Source organism: Podarcis melisellensis, assembly GCF_964234715.1.
Source record: "Podarcis melisellensis genome assembly, chromosome: 7".
Classification (NCBI taxonomy): Eukaryota; Metazoa; Chordata; class Lepidosauria; order Squamata; family Lacertidae; genus Podarcis; species Podarcis melisellensis.
The window spans coordinates 36,514,333-36,532,079 of NC_138539.1; the positions used below are offsets into that span (position 1 = coordinate 36,514,333).

At 39.1% G+C, this 17,747-nt stretch overlaps 1 protein-coding gene across 3 annotated transcripts in view; it reads left to right on the top strand.

Annotated features, from left to right (window-relative positions):
- The window catches only part of TOX (thymocyte selection associated high mobility group box), a 188,217-nt gene that overhangs the window by 129,879 nt on the left and 40,591 nt on the right, over nucleotides 1–17,747 (top strand). For 2 of the 3 annotated variants that reach the window (XM_081917547.1, XM_081917549.1), the window contains exons 4-5: nucleotides 11,605–11,643; nucleotides 15,694–15,972. In XM_081917547.1, coding sequence (XP_081773673.1) covers nucleotides 11,605–11,643; nucleotides 15,694–15,972 — 318 coding nt within the window. The remainder of the gene's footprint in view (nucleotides 1–11,604; nucleotides 11,644–15,693; nucleotides 15,973–17,747) is intronic. The other variant, XM_081917548.1, reaches the window with a different exon arrangement.

The following is a 17,747-nucleotide window of genomic DNA, read 5'->3' on the forward strand; positions in this document are numbered from 1 at the left end:
ATTGGAAGCTGTAGTTCCGAAACAGCTGGAGGGAAGCAAGTTGAGAAAAACTGGCCTGTATAAGTTGGTATGAGGTTTTTAAAAAAAGAAAGAAAAAGAAAAAGCTTCCTGTCTTGTTCCAAGGGTACATTTTCTTCAGAGGATGAGCACAATAAGAATATTCTGTTATAAAGTAGAAAATAAAGGAAGAGACAGACTTTTGCTCAATAATATAGAGACCATTGGAGAAAAGGTTGTTTTCTCTCTTATTTTGCACCTTAAATGATGAGCATTTAAGGTCCCCAACCCCATTTTGTGGGTTGCCATCTGAATGGATTTTATTCTGATCCTGATCTGATTTCAGGATGTATTTTAACAGATGGTGTGATTTTATGTTAGTGTTATACATTTGATGTTAGCCGCTCTGAGCCTTTTTTTGGCCAGGGAGGATGGGGTATAAATAAACATCATCATCATCATTATTTTTATTTAAACTGGAGAAAGTTCTTAGCAATCCCCTAAGGTACCCTTACATGTGTCAGGAAGGTTTTTAAAATCTCTCTTCCTGGTTTAGTTATCTTATGCTTTGTACTAGGGATGGAGAACCTCTGCCCCTCCAGATGTTGTGGATTCCATAATCCATGACTGTTGGCAATGCTGACTGGGGCTGATGAGAGCAGGAACACACCAACCTCTGGAGGACCACAGATTCCCTCTTTTTATTAATAAATATTAATTGTGCACCTGTGTGGTTTCTTTCTCTCACACACATGGTTGGTGGTGCAGGAATTGGTTAGTTAGTTAGTTAGTTAGTTGGTTAGTTAGTTAGTTAGTAATGGTAAAGCTGTCATTGTTCAAGATACAGATACTGAGTGTCTGTGTGTCCCATCTTGATCTCCGATCATACTGGTTTTATTGGTCATTTTAACATTTCATGCTTTCCAGAATGGTGAAAAAACTCCAGTGAGCCTCACTTTTTGAATTGTGACCTGCTTTGCTGTAATAGGCATCATCTAATTTGGATATGACTCTGGAAACTGTTTATAAGGAGGAAATGCATACCTATCTTCCACGTACAAAATACTTTAAAAAAATAATATAAATTTAAAGTCTGTGAAAGGGGTGTTTAAATGCAAGGTGGCCTCCCCTCAGCAGAATTGATTAGAGTGTATATATAGTCTGATTTCCTTTATGTGTGAAATTGATAGAACAGAACATGTTTCCAACTCTGGTTTGGTCAGATTTCACCACTCCAGTGAGGTGCTTGGGACTAAAAGAAACAACTACAATTAGAAACTAGGAAAAAAATGAACTAACAAGCTTTCTTGCCTGCGGCAAGCCTCCCCCATTATGTCTGAACATTTATGAAGCTACCAGTGGTTGATTTATTACTGCTGTAATGAACTTCACAGGCATCAACAGATTAGTATCTACTTTGACAAAAAGCCATTGTCAAATCTTGTTGGACTGCCTGATCAGTTTACTTTTGTTATTAATGACTCTGGCCAGCTTTCTTGATCTATGAGCAATACTGTTAGATGACAGAGGTCTTCCATTTGGGCAGGAAAAAGAGAGAGAGAGAGAATCAATGCAGACACAAAATAAAGCATTTTGTTTCCCAGCATTTTGTTTCCTATCAATGTTGTTGATCATATAGATTTGTAATTTCAAACAAAGTCATTAAAGTAAGTACTTCTAGTGTATGAAATCTTCGTGTTATTTCCCCAATGTTTATTGTGAGTTTACCTGTGGACTGTGTTTTCTGTACCTGTTGGAATAAATGGATTGTCAAATGTTCCTTTCAGTTGTCCTTACCTACTGTTCAGAATACAGTTAACTACTTATTCAACTTCTTCTTCTTCCCTTTGGAATGTCACAAATAAACCTCAGTGACTAGACCAAAATAGTTATTACCATGTTGCTTGCTTTCCAGTGTTCCAAAATGTCAGACATTTGACCTGCGTAGCTTTTAAACATGACCTCATTGCTGCTTTCCATTCATTAAGCTATCCCCTTTTGCTCTCTTGTCATAAAAGATAAATGAAGATTCACACAATCTTGGTGTGAGTGAAGATTTATTGTTTACATTAATGTAGATTAAGTAGAAACAAACCAATTATAAATCATGCCAATCTTGTCATTTTAAGACTCCATCAGTTTTCTTATTCCCATGATTACAATTTCTGGCCCTTTATAGCACTTCAAAGATGAACAACTCAGACTACTTTCCAAGTTATAGTTAGCAATTAGAGTGTATTCTGCAGTAGAGTTCCGAGATTTAATTATGCAAAATTCGTGCTTTCTCCAATTAAATTAATAAATATATCAGACTTGTCTTTTATGCAGTCGATGATAAAATGTTCTCAGCTCTGTATGTGAACAATGCCTCTGGAAGCAAATAAAAACATTAGTTCTGCCTCTGAGATTTACAGAATAACCTACATCTTTGGTGGGTGGGAATTCAGTTAGTCAGTGTTTTGGTGGCTTGTTTCCCTCAAGGAAACAGATTTGTAAACTACTAAAGATAAAAATACTGGCATTGGAACAGCATTCTAGAACTTTTCTGTGTGCTCCATTTGACCCTTTCATTTACTACTGGAAAGGGATCACACCTAGATAAGGGATGTGAATACAGATGGATCTGAATCCTACAACCATCTGCAGAGTTGTAATTGCTGTCTGTACCCACTAGTTGTGGACATATTACTCTGCATGGATTCTACATTATTATTTTTGTTTGTTACTTAGTGCCACCCACTATATCTGCCCCTCTTTTTTTTAATACCAGTAAGCTACTGGGGGTTCTGAACCAGTGCCTCAAGAGGGTAAGGATCTGGATGAGGAATAGCACACTGAAGTTCACTCCAAACAAGACATGTGCTCCTTTTCTGGAGGAATACAGGCTTGTAAACAGAACTTGTTTTGGATGGAATTCTACTCCACTTGGGAGTTCTTCTGGATTCAGCTTTACATTTGACCAGGTAGCAGCAGTGGCCAGGATTGCATTTACTGTATCAGGCTGGCATATCACTCATTCCTCCATTATCAGTTATTTCAATGCACTCTTCATGAGTCTGCTGTTGGTGAATTTTTGAAAGCTGCAGTCAGTCCAGATTTCAGCAGCAATGATTTTTGTGGGCATATACATATATATGTTTGTGGGCATATACTTACATAGTTTTTGCCATTTCTCATAATACTAAAAACAAACAAACAAGGTTCACCAAATAATTTGAACACTGGGAAATTCAACAGAGATAATAAGAACTGCTTTTTGCAACAGTAAATCGTAAAACTATGGGATTAGCTACCACAAGATATCATGGTGGCCACCAATCTAGACAGCTTTAAAAGGGTTAGACAGCTTTGTAGATGGTAGGATTATTAGCAGCGGCTGGCATTGCCTTCAGCAACAGAGGCCACTGAATACAAGTTGCTTAGGAGCATGAATGGGGAGTGCTGTTCATGTGTTGCCTTAGGGGCTTCCTATAGGGATCTGATTGACCCCTGTGAAAACTGAATGGTAGACTAGATATACTTTTGGTCTGATCCAGCAGGGCTATTCTTATGTCCATGTGCACATGGCATTTTCTGACTGGCATGCAGAAAGTTGATCCATCCTGTTATGTTGCTGTCTTGGGCCATAGTAGTTGCAGATGCACCCAGTCCTTACCACACGTTAAGATATTTGTGTGACTTAAAGTTATTTGTACAGAAGAGGCAGCAGGATTACCCTTTATGAACTGCTCTATAGGCCAAGACTTGTTAGAGAAATGGTCTGCTGCTATTATTCAGCTGAGAGATGTAAGGAAACATCATAAGTTGATGCAATGTTCATGCTCACAGGGAATAAAATGTGTTAGCCTACAAAAGTATCTTTCCTGGATTTATGGATCTGCCCAGCAAAAAAATAAATAAACCACTCATTATGCACATCAGACCTGTTGGGAGGAATTCAACATAGTGCTATAGAAATTGTTCTGTCAGTGCAAACATTTCAGCTTGTCAGATGGAATAGTCTCCTCTCCCTCCTCTCCTTGCACTCTGTTCTGGAGGTTTTCCCCACCACCCTGAGACAATCTGTGGAAGATGGGGGCATGGGGAAGGAGAGAGGGGAAAGTCCCGCTGTGCTAGCAGAAGTCCTTGCAGTGGCTTCTGCTAGTGGAACTCATTAGTTGAAACTGGCCCATTGCATCTTGAAGATAACTTGTGGGTTACATTTCTCCAGCTCTGACCTTTGAGATAAGTGGAATTAAATATTACTTTCTTTGTTACGTATCTGTTACTATGACTCTTCCACAACTACAAAAGCTATACTTATAGTATCACATCATCTGTCATGCAGAGGAAATACCAGAATGATGCAGCTTCAAAAAGCACAATAATGTTGGGAAGCAGAAAAGAAAAATAATTTGATTTCTTAATCAGTGCACAGTTCAGTGATGTTAGACTTTTGATATATAACATGAAGAGCAAGATCAGATTTGGCAAGTGTTCACAAGTTAATTAGTCGGTGTTACAGTTTCACAGATGCTGTGGATGAAAACAACCTGCAGTTATATAATGTGTACACAAAATGCTACAAAATGTGGTATACTAGAGCAATTGTGAAGCAAATTCATTGTTGCAGGGTGAAGCAGCAAATTGGGCATCAGACTGAAAGCATTGTAGAACATTTCTATTCTTCTTTCAGAGTACTCTTATTTGTGCTACCTACCATCCTGACATCTTGCAACTGTCACTGTGAACGAGGGACCTTCTGCATGCATATCATATACTCTGTGGCCCTTCTTCAGGAAAATTGAAGCATAATAATTTAATCTTTTTGATCATTAAGCAACTATAGAAGTTTTAATACAACTGTTTCAGTTTTACATCAACCTGGAACCCCATCGATACTACTAAGACCTGTAGAGATTTATAATGTATAAGTGATGGCTTCTTGCTGAACTATACAATGTTCTTTTTAAATGACATAGAATTGTAGAGTTTCAAAGGGTTCAGGGGTCCAACCTCTGAATAAAAGACAAATTTCTTGCCTTGCTTTTGTTGCACAGCAACACAGATTTATTATTTCTAGTGATTCTTAGGGGCCCAAGGTGAAGCTGAGGATGGTGTGGCATTCAAGATCTGCTTTAATAAACCATTGCAGAGTACCAGATGGCAAGTTTGGTCTGAAGAGAATGGACATGCAGAAAATGTTAAGGTTTTAAAAATCTTTGGAAATACTAGATACTGTATAAGCTTTCTAAGGCAAAAGGGGAGTGAGTGATGCATTCATCTGAAATGGCACATCACTGCATTTCCCCTTAGAAACTGCACCTGAGGGCAGAGCATGGGTGGGGACAGATTCTTTCAGATTCTGACTTAGCATAGCAAGAGTAAAATGAGATACTGCAGTGATGGGAATTGTCACTCCTGGAACAGGGCTAAAACTGCATATTACGTTGCAATTACTTCTTGTCCTTGACAGGTATCAAATTACATGGCTGGACTTATTAGAAAAAATGAGTGAACAAAGTATTAAGAAAGAGGTTGAAGAAGGATTGCAGGAAAGGAGATGCTGCATAAATATTGGAGCAGAAGAAGTAGCCAAACAAGGAAGCTACAGCAAGGGATGTCAAGAAGGGATTAAGACCTTTACCTATCATGCAAGAAGATTAAGCATCAGTCATTGAATAAATAGATACATGAGATGAAGAGATTTCTCTCTCTCTTTCTGACATGCTGAATTTTGCAGAATTCTCATTTGGGGCTTCTGAGAGCTTCATCCCAGGAAACATGTATATGATCCCAGTTTAGATTCCCTACATTGTCACCTAGGAAACATTGGTTGTGTTTGGGCTGAAATGAGTACACTGTGATGTGAAGAGAATCACCACACAACATTACTGTGGGTCACACCGTAGAAACAGGGATAGCTTTCCATATAGATAAGCCCAGGCGTGAGGTTTTCAAAATTGAGAATTAAGATTTAGAAGCAGAGCCATGTATGCAGTATAAAGGGCACTCTAGACTGAAGTGTGTTTTCTAAGTATGTTACTGTATTCTTTGTTTTATTATTTTAACCTATATATTCAATTCTAGTGTTGTTCTTAAATAGCTTGCCCAAGGTTGACATTCCTTGCTTTATTTTCGCTCTGAATTGCTTTGATACATTTTCTTTCAGAGAGCCATTGAATGAGCCAAGTATATTTTTTTCTTAAGACAGGCATAAATGTCACTTGAGATTAGATAAGTTGTTTTAGATCACCATGGGCTGTTTTATCTGTTTTACAATGTGATCCTATACATATCTGCTCAGAAGCAAGCCCCGTTGGTCGAAGCCTTAAGCTGCTCTGGCAATAAATTTTACCATTTTTCTCCAAGGGGAAAGTTGGGTGAATGATGGGGCTTGATTTGCATGAAAGTGGGGGTGATAAGTAAGTGGAGGGCCCAATAGCAAAGATTTGAACTTGCCCTTAAATGGCTGCGGTTCTGGTAATCAAGCCTGTGTTCTTGCATGGGAGAATTGCCATTGCTGGTTTGGTTATGGAATGTTCATGGAGTTCCCAACTGCTGTAAGCTGTGAATGAGAATCTTGAGGACATATATGTCTATATGTGGTTCGTTTCCTTGTTGGACTCTGTCAATGAGCATTTGTGGGGAATATTGGTCTATCTGTCCTGTTGACAGAGACTTACATTGAAACACATTGACAGTGGTGATGTTAGCTAGACATTGCTAGCTGTAAACAAGTTGCTCTGGTGATACCGTTTGCTCATTATGAGGCTTGAAAGGGATTCTCTCCCCACCCCCACCCCATATCCAAAACTGGCTCAAAAAGCCACTGATTTATTTATTTATTTCACATTCATTGAGGTATGGGGCCGCTTTGCAAGCTTAATCCTGGTTTTCCTCTCATATAATGAATAAGTAATCTGTGTTTGGCCTTGTGTATTGATTTTTGTCAATTATGTAACTAATAGCTGTTTTTATTTTAATAATGCAGATCTTTCAGTGCTTCGTTCTGAAATCAAACCTTTTCACATTGGCTTAGTCTCCTGTTCCAAACTACTTGTCTTTTATTCTCTCTTTGTTCTGTCCCCAGCCATTGAAGCTTCAAATTATTTTATTCTGCAACCTCTTATTTTTCTTTTTCCTCTTTCAGAACTCATTGTCAGAACCCCAGTCTCACTTTAAAACTAAAGCACATCTTATCCACATGATGGGTAAAATATTTCTGCTAGTTTTTTGTTAGATTTCTCCAGTTATAGTTCACAGGGCTAGGCTTTGGCAGTACATATAAAGAGGAGAGGCGTTTTATCTTAAGAATGGTTGATTTTACTGTATGGGGTGCAAGAGGATGAAGGAAGTGCTACAAAACTGGTTTCAACACAATACCAGTTAATTGGAAATGGGTACATTCTTTCTGAGATGTTGGGTCATTTGTAAAATGTCAGCAAGATGACAATGATAATAAGAATCTCTATTTGCCTCATTATAGACATTAGGTTATTTCATACGCATTTGCTATTCACACACACACACACACACACACACACACACACATATATTTGTGAATAGCAAATGCGTATGAAATAACCTAATGTCTTCATATCCTCTTGTTTAATGAGATATGCCATGATTTCCCTTATTCTTGAAGACTGTGGCCATTTCTTTTCCAAATACAGCAAAACCAAATCATTAAGTTTTCCTGTTTTTAAATATACAGTGCTTGGGGTGGCAAACTGCAGTCACATTATTATCCTGCATATATTAATAAGACAAAGTTGTAAATAATACAATACAGGAGAAAGAGAGACTTATTAGCATATCATTAAACCACTTTAGTCCCCAGAGCAAAACCCATTTTTTATCACTTACTAGAAGTGTCTTGCCTTATAATTATACATATATGAAATTGACAAAGGCACAACATTTGACTGGGATGCTGGGTAGCTTGTTCGTTTTGCCATAAAAAGACATAGTCAGAATATTTAAATTGCTGCTATTCTTATTAATATCAGCACGGTCATATACATGTCTACTCAGAAGCAAGTTCCATTGAACTCAGAGGGAATTGCTACTAGGTAAGCAAGTATAGGATTGCAGCTTGAGACATTTAGGGTACTGTTATTGCTCATAAGTATTTGAGCACTCTTTTCAGTTAATAATTCTGGGAGGAAATGTAATTACCTTAGTATTGTTACATGTAATAATATCTGTGATTTCTTATGTAGTTTAATTATAGAATGTTATATTATAAACCCCCTTGATGACTCTGAAGAGTCTTATAGAGCCCATAATTTCCCACCACCTCACTGGACAGTGGAATGTTGATGAATGAAATAACCAGTACTCCTAAATCAATACATTTAAGAAAGAAACTTCACTTACTAGGCCATTTAGCTTTAAATTGTTTGATAACTTGCTTAAAATAAAAAGCAAAATGGTCTTGCATATGTTTTCTTCTCAAGTATTTAATGAAATGCATCTTCATACTATAGGAGGTGCTTCAGAGTTACCGTACTTCTCTATGGTTTCACCACTGTTGTTGCAGATCGTGTCCTTCCTAAAAGTGGGCACGTGTTGCAGTGAGACCTGGAGACCGACCTCCTGTGTTGTGGGTGGGTAAGATTGGATAGCCACAACACCTGATTGGTAGGTCCATTGATGTTGGGTTTAATCTGGCCAATGGGTCCAAACGGATCGAGGGACCTATATATACCCATGCACATGACCCAGAGCTTCCACTTTCGGCTCGTGCATTCGGAACACCTGCCCACCTCTCCCTACTTTTAGGGCATTTTTTGCAATTGACCTTGCTATGCCATCATGTGTCGTCTGTCGTTGGGACAGGGGCACGGCAGGAATTTTCCCCAATTGGCTGATTGGCTGGTGCCATTTGGCTTTTACCTGCCGCACAGCAAATCGTCACAACTTGTAAGTTGCAGATAGGCACTGGTTCAGGTGATAGGGATGGGAGAATGGTCTCGCCATCCCTATGTGAAGGGTATTTCATTAAAGGAATCAAGGGAATCAACTTGGTTTGGTCAACCCCCGAGAGGGGATTGTGCCTGTGCCTGAGTCCAGGGGAGCATCTAGAGGGTGAACATAGTCTGTTCCTGGCTTTTTGCCTACCCAGGAGTTCCCCCTTGGCTGACCTATGCTGGTGCCCTGGGTCAGCGCTGCCTGCAAGGGTGCAGGGAGCTAGTTGAACCAGAAGAAGAAGAAGAGTTTGGATTTGATATCCCGCCTTTCACTCCCCTTCAGGAGTCTCAAAGCGGCTAACATTCTCCTTTCCCTTCCTCCCCCACAACAAACACTCTGTGAGGTGAGTGGGGCTGAGAGACTTCACAGAAGTGTGACTGGCCCAAGGTCACCCAGCAGCTGCATGTGGAGGAGCGGAGACACGAACCCGGTTCCCCAGATTAGGAGACTACCGCTCTTAACCACTACACCACACTGGCTCCAACCACTCACTTCCTATAATCAATAAAGTTGTGGCCTAAATTCTGCCAAAAACAAAACAAAACTAAAATTTGAGTCAAATGTGTTTTTATTTAGGTGGGAGGTATCTGGGTCTGAACACGCAATAACATTGAAAGGCCTGGTACTATGCGGTAGGACCAATGTATTTTCCATTGTATCATCATATTGAACCATAGGCGATGGTTCAATGGGGCTGCATGACTGGTCCTTCTGGCATGGTGCCAAGCCTTTAAATACTTGGACTGCCGAATGAAGCAGCTCTAGCATATATGAAGGATACCTGGTTTGGTGTTATAATGCAATATGCTGCTGGCTTAGGAGTTCTAGGAAAGTGATTTTAAAATATGAAATAAGGACTTCCCTTTTCACCTGTGATTCAGGCTTAAGTTATAATTAAGTGTAAAGTGTCGATAAAGGCAAGTATGCTAGTATATAGGCTCACGTATTAAAATATTAACCTATTAGAATTAGGATGCACTGGGTTTGGTTTTTCTAAGATTCCCCATTAATTCTTCAAAATGAGTCACAATTAGAAGTTTTATTGATTGCTAAGAGAGTCCAAATGAGTGGACCCTGAAAGATGAAACTAAATTAAAGGCATCTGTCCAAATTAAAATGGAAGCATGCATGAAGAATATACTAAATGAACATGTATGCTCCTGTAATAATACTTTTATTATCTTCAGCTTGCAGGCCAGACTTTTAATTATGACCTCTTTTTATATATCAAGGAAAACCATGTATTTGGGATTAAAAACCTATTTCTTTAACTAGTCAGGTTAAAGGCTGTGGCTTGATACATTCCAGGCTGCAACTTTTATAAAAACCAGAGAACACTTCTAATAACACTTTTCTAATTTAATGGTTCAGTGCACAGTCAGTAAAGATTTAAATAATTCAGAAAGAAAGCCTATTTTCTTCCTTTATTGGAAGTTTGAGTCAGGCAAATTCTTTGACATTTAATAGGTTTTAACCCTTTTAATAACTTCTTATAATGAAATTTATTGGAGGTTGTTTTAAATAAAGGGTTATTATATTAGAGTGAATAGCAGTCAGTGTGTTTTTTATGATTAGTTTTGAGACCTTGGCCCTGTGTGACTCAAAAGGTTATTAACACATCAAGTAGAAGAGAATGTTAATATTCACAAAATTAAGTGTGTACCAAGAAATGTTACGCTAGTACATTTGTGTCATTACATGATCATGCTCTAAAAACCTGCTGTTAACATTTGAGTATTTAATTGTTTTAAAGAAGCTTACGGTCACTTACAAGAGCTGATATGGTGAAAGACAAGATGGCTTCCTTCAAGAGAGCATTACCCAATGTTAATAGTAGAAACCAATAATTGAATGTTATTTTTTCTTGGTTTTTTTTATTACTGAGAAATTTATTTTAAGCCTTATAATTTCGGTTACTTAAGAATAAGATTAGTTTCTCATCAAATTATATTTTGATTCTATCCTGAAGCAGATGAGGTTATTTAAACTGCAGCATGCTATAAACCAGAGATCCAGGCAATGTACCTCTTTTGTTACTTAAACTTTATCAGTAAATCACTAACTCCTTTAACAAATCTATGAATATTTCCTGTATTAAGGGTATATTTTGCACCTGTCATGGTCATCTTTAATTATCATATTCAGATCACTTTTTTATTTCATTCTTTTGAATTATTCTATTGCAGTCCATTCAAAATTCAGCTACAGATTTCAATCATTACTGCTGTGACTAAAATGCACAGGCAGGTTTGTGAGGCCTTCAAAAAAGTGTTTTCCTCGATACAAGAGGACTGTTGATCTGGAAAAAAAATTCAAGCCTTGGGTGAAAACATGACATTCTTAGAGCAGTGAAAGTTCCTTTGTTGCATTTGGCCCATATGACCTCTTTGTCAAGGTCTGGGTGGGAGGTAGGGATGCCTGTTTTAAGAAGCTTGCTGTGCTGAACAGTGAGATTCCCTGTTGTTATTACTGAAAACTGTCCTACCACATCCTGCCACTAGCCATCCATGCAACTTTTAAAAGTTAATAAGGAGTGAACAAATGGATTTTTAAAGGAATGCTTATGTAGCACTTAAAAACTTTAAAGGATGGATAGCTCACCTGGAGAATACAGAAGGGCAAAACTAATCACAGGCATGTCTTTTATTTCAGCTGCGAAACTGGACTAACATGGCAGCTGAAGAATTTGCTGTGAGCTCTGTTTTTATATTACATCTGTCTTTTCCCTTGGCTTTGGGGTTAATTTCCATCTTGCTTCAGCTAGCATGTATAGCGGGGTGGGCGACCTGTGGCCCTTAGCCTTATTTTATGTGGTCCTTGACCAAATTCAGAAGCCCTCTGCAAGTGGTCAGCTCAGAACTTGTGACAAGAACCATCTGTTCCTCCCTGGCAGCTGCTGGGTAAAGAAGAAAAGTGAGAAAGAAGGTGTTGAAAAAGTGTCCATTTTTAGTTCTAGCCTCACCAACAGCCAGTTTTGGTCCCCCACACAATTGATGTGAGGTTCCTGACAAATTGCCCCAAACATTACCCAACTCTAACTTGGATGCCTTGTGGAAATGGAAAGGTACCTGAATTCACACAAGATGTACTCCCAAATTTCCACCAATTTACTCCTTCCATTGAAGCTCAACACTCCATCTCACTTTGTTCAAGAATGTCTCCCAACAATTGGCAGTGGCATTTGAGCATTTGCAGAGACGTGCAGTAAGGAAGAAGGGGTGGGAAAGCCATTTCCTTTGGAATCAAGGTATTATGATTCATGTAAGCATTATTACTGCGATCTAAATCAAAAGAACAACTTTGGTTGTTCTGTGCTCTAATAACTAATGCCATTAAAGCCATAGTTATTTACAATTCATACTTACCTGATCCTTGTTTAGTTCTATGCTTTCTTCTTGATTCAGTCAGTTTGTGCAATGGGAACAATTGGTCGGGCAAAGGCCCAGTGGTAGATCATGCGCTTTGCATGCAAACGATCTCTGGAATCTTCAGGTAGAACTGGGAAACCTTGGAGAGCTGCTGCCGGTCAATGAAGACTATACTGAATTAGGTTGACCATTGACCCAACTCAGTATCAGACATTTTCACATATTTCTGTAAATTAAGAACAGCTAACTGCAGCCCCAAACAAATACTGCCATAGAGATTTGCTGCCACTATTTCTTTCCATATTTGATCACTTATCAGCATTACTAGGTTGAACCTATTAACAAACTGCCTCACTCGCTGCCCCAATAGCTGTCTTACTCATTTCTTACACAATGTGGTCTTCTTCTTCCTCTACATGCAAGCTCCTTTTTCCTTCTAGTTCACTATGGTGCTATGTTTCAACTGCACAGATACCAGCCATGGGTAGTTTTCTAACTAGGTGCTAGTGGTGGGTAGGGCAATAAGCAAAAGTGGCTGGATACTGCTAATTTTACCTTTGTACAGTAGGCTTCTTTCTACCTGCACACACACTGCCCTTCATCCAGGAAAAGAAGAAGCATTATCAGTGTTCACTGACACATTCCAGCCAGACAGAAATGCCATGTAAGAATGCAAGGCAGGGCCCACGGGGAGAATGGCCTGAAAGAAGGAGTTGTGGCTGGAGAGGTGGCCAGATAGAGATGCCTGGGGCCTGAAGTTCCACACAAACACATTCTCTACCCGTACTGTTTTGTAATTGCAGGAAACAGGATGTGGTGGTGTTAATGTGTGGATTACAATTTCAGCTATCTATTTTAACAAAACTCAGCTCTAACTTTGCCTCATTTCAATTTTTTTAAAAAAATGCTATGATAATGTGCCACTGCAATGTATCCAAAAGGCCCTGTAGATAAGTGCTGGGAGGGTGGGAATACTCTGTTGAGTAATTGTACAGTATAAGCGCTAGTCACACTTTAACTCCTGCAATGCATTTCAGTAGCCTTGAGGAAAACTCTCTCCAGCGTTCAGGGTCAAACGATAACAGGCCGGGCTAAATGGAAGGGCTTCAGAGATGCCTCACTTCTCCTTGTTCTTGCTGCATCTGGCACACTTCCAGGCCTTTCCTGCTAACACCACAGAAAGCAGCAGCTGGTGACTAACATTAGCAAATAAGGCCTCAGGGCTGCCCATATTCGAGTTCTTCATTCACCAACTGCTATTCAGCAAAACAGCTGGATCAGAAGCGATACAGCCAAGAAGTAGTTAGAGTTTTATGTGTACAACTGTTCAGATATAGATTGTCTGCTAGAGGCAGAGATAATGATAGCTTTCAAGGCTAATATGTTTGACTAGGATGGAGCTGGTGTTTGAAAGAAGAGATTAAAGTGCCAGTAACAATCACAAAATGTTTTTCAAGATTCAAATGTAAGCCATTGGTTGACAGTATACATTGATTTCCCTCTCTCCTCTTTCCTTTCACCCTCCCCCCTCCCTAAGTATCAATTCTACACATGCCAGAAATTTTATTACACAAATCTGTACAAAGTCTGTTAAAAGTGATAATTCATATTGCAATGTTCCACATTAAAATGTTTGGGTGAAAAATAAAACTACAGTGCATGTTCTGGGACTTCTAGATACAGCTGGCATGAATGTGTTGCAATCCATGTGCATGCCAAAAAAAATAAAATAAAGCAGATCAAATCCTAATCTCCATAGCATTTCATAACCTATAGTCAAGTCTTGATGGAAATACTACAATATTATAATGAATATCCTACCTGTCGTCAATAGTTATATGATGATCTCTAAGGGTTGTATGAGATGCAACCATGTCTGTGTCCAATCTAGTTCAGACATAGTTGGAAGAAATGTTTCCTGCTTGGATGCTGAACCACAGTGAACCTCAGGCTCCCCAATTCTCCCTCTTTATTCCGTCTTCCTTCCCTCCTTCTTTCTTTCGGATGACATTTAATGCTTTTGATTTTAAACTATCCACATTTCCTCATGATGTTCAAACTTGGGGAACTGTGATTTGCTACAATTATGAGCTAAGATCAAGCCAAGGTAAAATCATGGTTATAGACCCTGGCTTGTTCTCAATTCAAGTTTTAAACAAAGCTCACTTTCCCAAATTCAGACATCATAGGGAACTGTGGTTAGCTTCTGGTGCATGAATAAGCAGAGGGAAGTAAACAAGCCCAAAGCTCTCCATGCCTCATTCTCATGCAGGAAACGTAGCTCCTTCACAGGGCCTATGTTTTCATAACCAAATGTGTAAACTTCCTTGAATTTAAATGTTATGATAAAATATAAATCTGAGAGAAAATTTAATTATTTGCAACAATTAGTTTATGATTAGACTGACATTACTACTTTCTGCTATATATGTTGGGCAGACTTCCAGACTGTGCCCCTTCATTAAATATCTAGAGTTGTTCTGTATTGTGCAGCACTTGAAAATAAATACATTTACAATTTCCAGTCAAATACAGAAGCACTTCTATCATTACTTACATCACCGATTTGTTTACTTGGATCTCCTAGAACTTCTAGGGTTGTGTCCAATCCTGTGCCAGCAGAGTTTCACTGGTACAACAGGACTTGTTTCCTTTCTTCCCCTGCGTCCCCACAGAATATGCTCTGGAGGTGACAGGAGAGGAGGGCCTGCTGCGTGCTCAGAAGTCAGTTGTGCCAGCGAATTACAGTAGGACATTTGGGATATCCATGGACAAGTATATTTGTCTTCTGGAGAAGTAAAGCACTTCATTGTCCATTGATTACTCCTCATCTCAGCAAATTTGGATTCATTGCTTGAATTAAAAAAACAAAATCAGAAGTCCATTAAGGTTAAAAGCAGTGACCCAAATAACGCAATGGATTAATTTGTTGGGTTCAGAACTTTAAAGCTCTTTGCATTCATTTATGATTAGTCAGTTCAATGATAGCATTTCTGAAATCAGAATAGTTCCTCAGGCAGTTTGGGGTATATTAGAACTACAATACCATCTACTGAATAATTTTGCAGGCCTCATATTTAAACCCCATTGATTTAGGAAAAGTTAAGATTTAAATCTAATTATACAATTGCAGCTCATAATTTTTCTGTGCTTGGAGTGTTTTTCAAGGCATGATACATGAAGGGATATTCTTCACTGAAGTCATTAGAATTTCCTTAAGCACTGAGCTATTAAACACTGTTGTTCTTAAATGCTGCAATGTTGTTTTAAAGGTTAAGCAAAATATTTTCAAACTCCTAATGAGACAGAATACTTTCAATAGTGGTATAATAATGATACACTCTCACTTTACAAATTCTCCTTTTTCTTTTAGATGCAAGAATTACGGAATACAGAAGGAGCTCAGTATAGTTCCCACCCCCAGATAGCAGCCATGAGACCAAGGGTTCAACCCGGAGATATGAGGCAGCCTGGAATGCTGCAACATGGTCAGCTGACAACCATTAACCAGTCACAACTAAGTGCTCAGCTTGGTTTGAACGTGGGTGGAAACAATGTTCCACATAACTCCCCATCTCCTCCTGGAAGCAAGTCTGCAACTCCTTCACCATCCAGTTCAGTTCATGAAGATGAAGGAGATGATACTTCAAAGGTATGACTAGCAACATACTTTTGTTTTTCAAGGTTTGCAACCAGCAGAACATCACAGTGTAAGCGGTTCTATAGTAAATATTTCATTCAGTTGTATGATATTATTTAAAATTATTTCCATCAAAAGAGCATATTTCTGAAATGCGCTAACAAGAAAGATGAGGTTCAAGGCTGGAGTAAGAAGTATGGCAGGAGAGCTGTTCAGCAAGAAAGAATTCTAGATTTTTCTTACGATGTGTTTGTTTTAATGAATGAGAGCATGGGGACATGTTGACAGAAGCAGAAGAGGACAGGAGAATAGCACAGAAAGGGAATGTGAATTCACGCAAACAATATGTACTGATGGCCACCAGCTCAGGGGCGAATGAAGGCGTCATGACACCTGGGGCGGGGCGTCACTACGTAGGGCACATGTGCAGCATTGCTATGTGCCAGGATCCTCTGCTCGTGGCTGCAGCCACAAACTGAGGATTCTCTACATGCGGCTGTAGTGGAGATGGAGGGATCCCACCACCATCCGTACAGCGCTGGAGCGGTGCTGCCAGCAAACCGCTATGTACAGCGCATGTGCATTGTCGTTACGTACAGCACATGTGTGCAACACCGCACATGCACTATACATAGTGGTTTGCCACTGGCGCCGGGATCCTCTGCTTGCAGCTGCAGCTGCAAAAGGAGGATCCCCCACATGCGGTTGCGGCGGCGTGAGGAGCTTCCTGCAGCCAATCAGAAGCCGCGCTTTGGTTTTCAAATGTTTTGAAAGTCGAACAGACTTCTGGAATGGATTCCGTTCAACTTCCAAGGTATGACTGTAGTACTATTATTACCTGATTAGCTTAAGTTGTTAAGGCACAACTCAAACAACAAAATAGTATTTTTACGGAAAAATTAAATTTCACACACAGAGAGACTCAAATGTTGATAATTATGAAAGGCTGGATACAAGCCCAATTTTGTCCAAATTTCCCTTTTTGGGGATTATCCCTAGAAGCACAGTCCTTAGAAGAAAGAATTCTGCTGCATTCATTTTTGTTAGTGATGGATGAAGCTTTAGGACTTAACAATAACTAGAATTTTGCAGTTGCCACTTCTATGTACCTTTGAGATTATTTAATGTAACTTTTCCCATTTTCTTCACATTTATTTTGACCACTTAAGTGTTCTGAATGAGTATTGCCTTCCAGTTAAATGTAACAATTCTTCCTATTGGTTCATTAAACATGTATATTTCTGGTGCAGTGGTACCTCGGGTTACAGACGCTTTAGGTTACAGACTCCACTAACACAGAAACAGTACCTCGGGTTAAGAACTTTGCTTCAGGATGAGAACAGAAATCATGCGGTGGCAGAGGGAGGCCCCATTAGCTAAAGTGGTACCTCAGGTTAAGAACAATTTCAGGTTAAGAACGGACCTCCAGAACGAATCAAGTTCTTAACCCGAGGTACCACTGTATTGCTATTTATAATTGTGACACATTAGATGCTTTGTATGATCACAAATCCGTATTCCTAACTAGACAGATGACTGTGTGTTGCATGGTTGTTTGAATTTCACTTATGAAAGGATTTCATGGAATTTAGAGAACAGAGAGTAATGGGAGGACTGTAAACAGCAAATGTTAACTAACTGAAACATGATCACTAAAGTACTACTGCAGCCTATTCTGTTTATGTAGCAGAGGCTTTACCATTTTTACTTTATATGGTAAGTTATAAGTAGAATTTTATGTTGTTTGTTCAGTCTATTATGCAGATGGTACTTGATTAAAATCTATT